We start from the raw sequence: 8,623 nt of genomic DNA, 5'->3' as shown, positions 1-8,623 counted from the left end.
CCACACAGTCGTTGTAATTTTTTTTTTTAAATCATGTTTTATTCATTTTTTAAATGAAAAGATTACATTAGTCACTTTTCTTTCAAAATATTAACTCTTATGTTAGTCGTTTTTCAATTTAGATCTAAACCTCTTTCTGAATTGTCTTGAATTCTTTTGAAGTATGTCTAAGAAAATTGACACATATATGGGAAGCTTGAATTTGCGGAGCACTGGGAACTCGATGGGGAGGGGAAAGTAAACCTAAAAGAAAAGCAACGCGTGATCTTAAATAAGAGTGGACTTATCCGGGCGTAAACTTAAACGGAGTTTCAGTGCATTAAATTTCAATTAAAAATAATGTTTTTTGTTAGTATAATTTTTATATAATATATACGCGTTGCATTGCTTCCATGTGATCCGCTGCCGTAATGAAATAATTTGAAATACAAGGCTTTGAGGCGAAAATTACAAATATTGAAAATGTATACTTAGCTTCATATATAGCAACTTTAATTGACCAGACCGACCAAATTTAGTGCAAATAAATTTACTATTTGTTCAAAAAAAATTTAATAATATTTTAATTTTCACTAAGCTATTAAAATTAGCGTCATAATGGTTTATGGTTAGCCCCTTTTTATTAGAATCTGCATGTGAAAGGAATAAAGAATGGTGTAGAGATTCATCGTAAGATGAAAAATAAAGTTCTGCGTCATATTAAATCCGTTTATTTCTTCAATCGACAAGTAAATTTTGTTTATTACAAAATATTATTTTTCAGGCCAATCGAATAAAAATGTTTAAACTAATTTGCACCTAAATTATTCCTACTTGCAATTATACACTCGAAGACAAGTTAAATCCAATCTAAATTGAAAAAAGTCGTTTTTACATGATTTAACATAAAAATTTGTTTATATTGAAATTAAATTCGTTAGATCAGAAAATGCTCTAAGTAAAAAATACACTTTTGATTTATGAATAACAGGAACAGTACAATAAAAAAAATTCCAATAATTTTCAATTGTTTATATAATTCCGTGCTTTGTGTGTAATCAATTTCTAGAGCAAATTTCCAACTTTTTATAATAATTTAGAAATCAGGTTTAATCTATAGATTTTGATTTTCTCAGGAAGTTATTTTGTATTGCTTAATTTTAAATGAGTTTGGAAGAGTGAAAACTTACTTCAGATATTAATTGCGCAATATAAACCGAATTATAGAAAATTTTTGTTTTAAGAGTAGTGAAGTAATTTACAAGAAAATCAATACAAAATAATGTCCGAATGCTATTATTTAAGGCCATGTAACGAGAGGTTAACGTGACTAAAACTGGACATCAATTTTTCATTCCCAACTTACGTGTAAACGAAATCAGGGATCGCTATGAAAGTTTGGCAAATAAAAGAGAAGGAAATAAAGTACATGCATCTGCTTTGTTCGGATGGAAATTTTGCAACAACAAATTTCGAGGAAAATTAAACTGGAAGCTATATCGGTCTTCTTGTTTTCCAACTTACATCCGCACAAGATGAGATATCGTGTTGAAAATTTGGCAAACTAAATAAAGGTCACTAAGAAAAGTGTCTCTGGTCCTAAATGATGAGAATGATGAGAAAAGTTTTTTTTTTTAATCACTATTTTGGAGAAATACCGACCGTGCTGTAAAATCCTGCAAGGATCCTGCGGCAAAACCACAAAAATCGCTCAAGAACATTGTGCAGAAATAATAGAAAAACGAATGTTTGCACTTGAAATGCAAATAAACAAATTTGTCCTGAAATACCTATCATGTGTCAGAGCAGCGCTATCGCAGCGACTATTTATTAATACTTCCCGAAAAAAAATTTCCACTGGTACACTCATTACATGGCCTTTAACAAAAAATTCAATAACTTAGCGCACGGAAATAATTTCTCGACAGCAGTTGCAGGTACCTACTAGCTCCCCAGTTGTGGTAATCGTTGGAACGAATGTTATTCATTCGTTTGGAATACTTGCTGCGCCGTTTAGCTAAGATGGTCAGGTGCAATTTTGCGCATGCGTCAATCAGAGCTAATAAAAAGCGATTATTCACGCATGCGCGTCAATACCACAGGCTCTATTTGCGAGACCTAGTTTGAAGCATCCAATGCGCCAAAATCGGTATAAGAACTGTGCCAAGCCTACGCACAACTGCTCTACTGTAGGTGGCGCTGTTGTTTCACCAAAATTACTTCCGTGTAACTAGTGATCAGTGTGAGTAATAAACCAATATGTCCTTTTTCACTACTATAAAATTATACCAAAACCAGAAAACAATATTGATCAACAGTGATTTCATTAACTTGTATTATATCACAGTGGGAAAAAAGGAAATATTGGTTTCTCTTTGAGCGAGGGCGGGTGTCGATATAAAAATAAATGTACAGTGAGAAATGTCAAATATTCTTTTACGAAAGGATTGCGTCAAACTTGAGATTATATAAATCAGTGTCACCTTGAGTCCAGGGATAGGTTTTGCTCTCGTCCGCCGTAACTTGCCCCTCGTCTGTCATTAATTTACGCACCCATACTTGATCTTCGCTATCTAGTTCTAATGCACAAACCAGTTTACCAGTCTCCTCGTGTAGTAGCCCGAAAGTATCTTCATTGTGTCCGTCAATTATCAGTATATCTATTTTATTAGTAATACTGTAATAGATGCCCAGGGTATCGTGTAGAGTCATACTGTCTGGCGTAAGAGTGGGCTCATTTTGCTGTGAACTTAATTCTAAAAAAAGAAATGGAATTAGATTAATTTTAATAAAATTGAAATACTAGAACGGACAGCACAGTCTTTCCCCTATTTCCCTGTGACTCCTTTGTCTGTAATTTTTTATTTTTTTTTTTAAGTAAACTAAAATTGAAAATACAATATTTGAATTACGCGCGTTGCGGAGCATAAAGTTCCGAGAGGTAGCGCTGAAAGCTGTCCACGCTAGCTCTCGAGTTTGAATTGTAAAATTTTAAATTGCATTTTTAACACAGTTTTTCGAGAAATTACATGAACATTTAGACATAAAGTTAAATGAGAAACATAATGGATGTATTTTTAACGAAGTGTGTGAATTTTTAATAAACAACAAAAGTAAATTTTCAACCAAATAGATGAGGGTTTACGTGAAAAAGATACTTATTAACAAAATTCTTTATTTTTATACAAAGCAGCTAATTTTGAAGTAAAAGTGAATTCTGAACAAAAACTAAAAACAAAAAACCGAAGGCTTTTAAAAATAAATTCATTTTCTACCAAGAATAATTATTTTCTTCATTTTTCATCGAAGAGACAGATTCCTAACATAAAGTATCATTAATTAATTGGTATTGTTAAATTTTAAATTAAAAATTAATTTTTAACCATAAAAGAAAGTTCTTGTGTAAAAATAGTTAATTTTTCAACGAAGAAATCAATTTCAAATTAAAAACATGAATTTTTAACTAAAGAAATTATTCTTCAAGCAAAAAAAAATTAATTGTTGACAAATTCATTGAATTTTCAACAACAAAATATAACTGTGCAACGGAATGCGTAATATTTTATATTTAAACTCTCGAATATTTTAATTTGAAATAAATATCAGTTAAATTAGATAAGTTTGTCACCAAAAACGGACAAACTTTAATTTTCATCTTTTAATTCAATTTTCAGCACAAAAATGAGTTTTTTAACAAAATAAATTTAAATTGAGGTGTAATTATTATGTATAGGTATATTATTATATTTACCAATAAAACTGAAGAAAATCGCTAGAGTGAGGAGAGGAGCGCCGACATGCATCTTTATTTTCGTTAAATCCAGGATCCTGATCAATGGAGATTGCTGAATTTCGTATAATGAAATCTTTCTAAAAGAAAAATAAAATTAAAGCTTAATGAAAATTTTAGAAAGAAAAAATTGTATTCCTTCGAACACAATGCAAAACATTTTTTACAAAATAATAAGAAAAAGAGTCTCTTTCAATTCAGAAAAAAATTGGAAATAAATAAATTCGTCCTTAAGGCCATGTGACGAGTGGGTCACGTGACCAGATTCCTAACTTACCGCCACCTTTTTTATTTCCCAACTTATTTTTATGCGAAGCGCCACATCGAGATGAAAATTTGGGATAATAAAGAAAAAGCACTAAGAAAGGTGGGTCTGGTCCCAAACTTTAATAATTATAAAAAAAGCAAAAAAAAAATCATTTACAACAAAAACTTTTTTTCATAATTATACAACTTTAGGACCAGACCCTCCATTGTTGGTGCTGCTGATTAAATATTCCAAATTTTCAATTCGATGGGGCGTTTCGAGTGAATATAAGTTGGGAAATAAAAATATTGGCGTTAAGGTAGGAATCGGGTCACGTGATCCACTCATCACATGGCCTTAAGCTCAATAAAAATGTATAAAATAAAGTCTATCCTTCTTTTAAGACTTAAAAATTTGAAACGAAAATTTTCTTGTTTCAAGCTCACTAAAAATCGTAAAAAAAATTTCCTGATTATTGCAAATTGTGAAATAAAATGTGGATACCTTAGAGCTACTTTGAAAGTTATCAAGATTAGGAAAAAAAAATTCTAAGAAATGTATAGCAAAATTCACGGATAATAAAATGCCAGAATAATAATATTTCCGAATGATAAAAATAAGGTTAAAATTTAGTCCCTTATAAGATTTTAATATTATGAAAAATTTATCTATTTTATTTTTAGCTGCGAATTTATTAATTTTACTTAAAATTGACCTATTTATTCCGAATTTGTCTTTTTTTGGTAAAAAATTAATTTTTAGTGGTTGAAAATTACTTTTTACAGAGAGACAATTAATTTTTTAAACTAAAATTTGAACTTTTTTTCGAATTTTTTTATATACACAGTTAATCTTTATTGTAGAAAATTCATTCATTACGTTAAAAATTCCATAAAAAATTTAGAATATTTTATAATAATTCATTTATTGTATTACAAATTATTTTATTTCTGCAGAATATTAATATGCTTGGTTAAAATTTGATTTGTTTCATTAAAAATTAGCATTTTTATTTGAAAAAAAATTTCATTGACTAAAAATTTCAACATTTATTTTTTGTCCAATGTTTGTTTAGACATTTAAGCTTTTCGATTAGAAATTCATGAACTTTCATTTTATCTATTTTTAATTTGTGTAGTTACAAATTTAAACAGTTTTATTAAAAATTCGTTTTTTCTGTTAAAAATCAATTCTTTCACTACAAATATAGCTTTATCATTTTCACTAGCGAATTGTCAAAAATACACTTTTCAATTAATGTTTTATGGTAGCAGTATCATTTTTTAAAAATAAATTAATAAAGTTGAAATTTTTTCATTTGTATATAGATTTTCGTCTTATTTAATTTGAAAATATCCTATATCCGAAACATTACAAGATTAAAATGCTAGTATAGTTTAAACAAAAATGAATGAGTTTTTAAACAAATTGTTCAATTTCCGTTTAAGAAGATAAATTTTTAATCAGAACAAAAACATTATTTTTATTAAAGTAGATGAATTTTTAACCAAGTTGATAAATTTTTAAACAAATAAATGAACTTCTAAAAATTACTCGTTCATTAACAAAAAAGATTGAAAAAATAAAAGGTTGAAAATTCAAGAGAAAAGAAATAAATTTTCGGCAAAATAGTTGAATTTTGAAATAATTACGATAATTTATTTTAATAGTTATCACTATTAATATTAACTATAATTAACTCAACATCATAACAATATAATTTTAAAAGGAGTTATTTAAAAACATATACATATAAATTATGAACAAAAAATTAAAAATATGCATGAATTGTCAACAGCTAAGTTTAATTTTCAATCAAATATAAATATACTTTTAACAGAATAATGATTCTTCAAACAAATAAAAAAAATTTTTAAACAAATACTTGATTTTTTATACTTTAGAAGATTAATTTTTAACCAAAGTAAAATGTCCAAAAAGATAGATAAATTTTTCACAACAAAATTTTTTTTATAATCATTTGACATTTTCCTTCAGAAGTTCTTCAACCTTTTTCAGGAAAATAAAAATAAATACAATCTTTGAGATATTTTAAAAGATGTTCAGAAGTCTTAGAAATTTTGAAAAGATTCGACAACAATGAAAGATGTGAGATGAATTATAATTATTTTAAAGAATGTTCGAAGAATGAAATCTGAAATGATTTCTAAAAAGCCCGAAAATAGCCGTAATTTTTAAGTATTTTAAGAGGCAACAAAACATTTTTTAATTCGAAAATTTCTAGCAAAATGTTGAGAAAAGGTTTTAAATTTTTTCAATTTTCATATATTTTATGAAAATTTTTAATAATTTTAAACGATAAACGATAATCGGTTTCAGAAGACAAAATGAAACAAAATACTTAAATTTTAAGTTGATAGAAGAATAAATTAATTTTTTTCAAATGATTAGTTAAATATTCAACCGAGATGATTCAGTTACTAACAAAAATTTCCACGAAAAATGGTGAGGTTCAATTTTCAGTTACAGAGCCGAATGTGTGACTAAAATTATCCAACTTCATCCAGAAATAAAATATCTAAATTTCAAAGACGAAAAATAAATGTTCGGAAAAGAATCCAGTTATTTGGAACAAAATAGATACATTTTCAACAAGCGATATTAGGTTTTTGCTGAAAAAGACGAATTTTCAAGAAATGGAATAGTTCATATTCAATTAAACAGACGAATTTTAAACCAAGAAGATTAGATTTCTATCAAAGCATCAATAATTATTCACAACGCCCTTGCCACCCCCTCCCCCCCAACCAAATTCTATCCTCCCTACTTCCCATCCCCAGCCATAACTTTCCTGCTCCTACTTACTCCCATTCATAATCATTTCCCCTACTTCACCTCATTTCCCCTCACTTCGCCTACTTGGTACCAACTCTTCTTTCCCCGTCCCCCTTCCCCTTACTCCACCTTATCTCATTTCCTCTACTTTCTTTCCCAGCGTTTTCTCTAACTTACTCTTCTCTTCTTCCCTTTATCTACGTACATTAATCTTCACTCACCCACCTCTAACTTCGTCGACGTCCCTTATCCTCCGCTCACTTCCTCTACTCTCCTATCCCTAACTTCCCCAACTGACCCTCTCCTATTTGCCCTCTCCTTTTTTCTTCTTACTTCCTCTACTTTTCTACCTCTTATTTTCCCCAACTTCTTCTCATGTCATTTAAAATACTTGCCCTGATTTTTCTTATTTTCTCACGATCCCACCCCGGTTTTCCCATCCGAAACTCCCCTTTGACTACCTCCTTCAGCTTCTACCTTTCTCCAGCCATCACTTCTTCTCTTCTACTCAATCTCAATTATCATCATTTTCACTGATTTCATTTCACTTCACTTCATTTCACTTCATCTTATTTACATCCTCTTGTTCCCCTTATTTCTACGAATATTAAATTGGGAGAAATTATATTTCAATCAAAAGGGTACAAATTATATGGAGTGTAATTATATATGTATCTGCATTTTACCACGTATTGCGTTTAATGGTTAAATTATTAACCTTACACTCTAAACTAGATAAGGAAAGTAGTCAAGAAATGATATCAATACGATAGATTCAATTTGTCTAGCATTTCCACGATTCACCTCTTAATGTTTAAACAATTTCGATTCTTTTATACAATTTTTTTCACAAAATTTTAAGTCAGTACCTATTTTGAGTTTTACTAGTTACCCAATAACTTAAGTCAAAAATCAACGCAGGATATTTATTTTATTTTTAATTATGTTATAACATTTTGTTACGTCACTACTAATAATTAATTTTCCTTGAATTTTACGAGAAATACGTATCATTTTGGAAGGTACTTATAATCTAAAGGAATCTGCATTATCAGCAGAAATAGTTACCATCAATCAGTGCAGATATGCTTATACCCACCGTCAAAATTAAAAACAAAATTGTCACTTAGGATAACTCTTCAAATAACAGAAAAAACTTTAATTCTTTTATGGACCAGATGGAAAATAAATTTTAATAAATTTTCAAGTAATATTTTTTAATACAAAAATTTGATTTTAAGACTGATAATTTTTCCTATGATTTAAGAATAATTTAAAAATGTAAAATATTTCAAAAAATTGTCAACAACACGTTGATTTTTAAGATATCTCAAAATATTTAATTCTAATAGAAAATTTCGAATGGGACTTTATAGCAAAATTTTAAGAGAACTAAATTAGTATGCTGAAGCGTTTTTTTGGTTTAGAATTCATTTATCTGGTTTCAAATTTAACTGTTTGATACAAGCTGGGGTGTTCGAGGGGAACCGTTGCTTCTTGCTGGGACCGGTTCGAAGGGAACCGAGGTCTGGACTGCAGCTGCGATGTTTGTTCTGGAAGCCGGTTCGAGGCTGATGAGGAAAGGAAAAGGGAAAAGGAGAGGAAGGTCGACCTGGTCTAGAATCATAGGTCTCGTCTTAGAGCACCCTCGACGCGAGGGCGTTTGGATGGAGGAGTCACCGGAGAGAATGACTGGAAGGTGTGGAGGAAAGTGGGGTTGAGAGGTCTAGGTGAGGTAGCGGAATGCGGGAACCCGGAGGGATGACGACCCAGTGATCCCAGATCTGAAACGAGATGCGGTCCAATCCTAT

At 29.7% G+C, this 8,623-nt stretch overlaps 1 protein-coding gene across 2 annotated transcripts in view; it reads right to left on the bottom strand.

Moving 5' to 3' along the window:
• Window positions 1-693: 693 nt before the first annotated feature.
• LOC117172457 overlaps window positions 694-8,623 on the bottom strand; it is a 12,784-nt gene continuing 4,854 nt past the window's right edge. For both annotated transcript variants that reach the window (XM_033360410.1, XM_033360411.1), the window contains exons 2-3: window positions 3,731-3,849; window positions 694-2,735 (exon numbers count right to left, since the gene is read on the bottom strand). In XM_033360410.1, coding sequence (XP_033216301.1) covers window positions 2,416-2,735; window positions 3,731-3,782 — 372 coding nt within the window. In that variant the 5' untranslated portion in view covers window positions 3,783-3,849 and the 3' untranslated portion in view covers window positions 694-2,415. The remainder of the gene's footprint in view (window positions 2,736-3,730; window positions 3,850-8,623) is intronic.

This window comes from Belonocnema kinseyi, chromosome 5 (assembly GCF_010883055.1).
Source record: "Belonocnema kinseyi isolate 2016_QV_RU_SX_M_011 chromosome 5, B_treatae_v1, whole genome shotgun sequence".
In the NCBI taxonomy this organism is placed as follows: domain Eukaryota; kingdom Metazoa; phylum Arthropoda; class Insecta; order Hymenoptera; family Cynipidae; genus Belonocnema; species Belonocnema kinseyi.
Note: the sequence above shows the minus strand (reverse complement) of the source record. Positions and strands in the feature narration are given on the sequence as shown.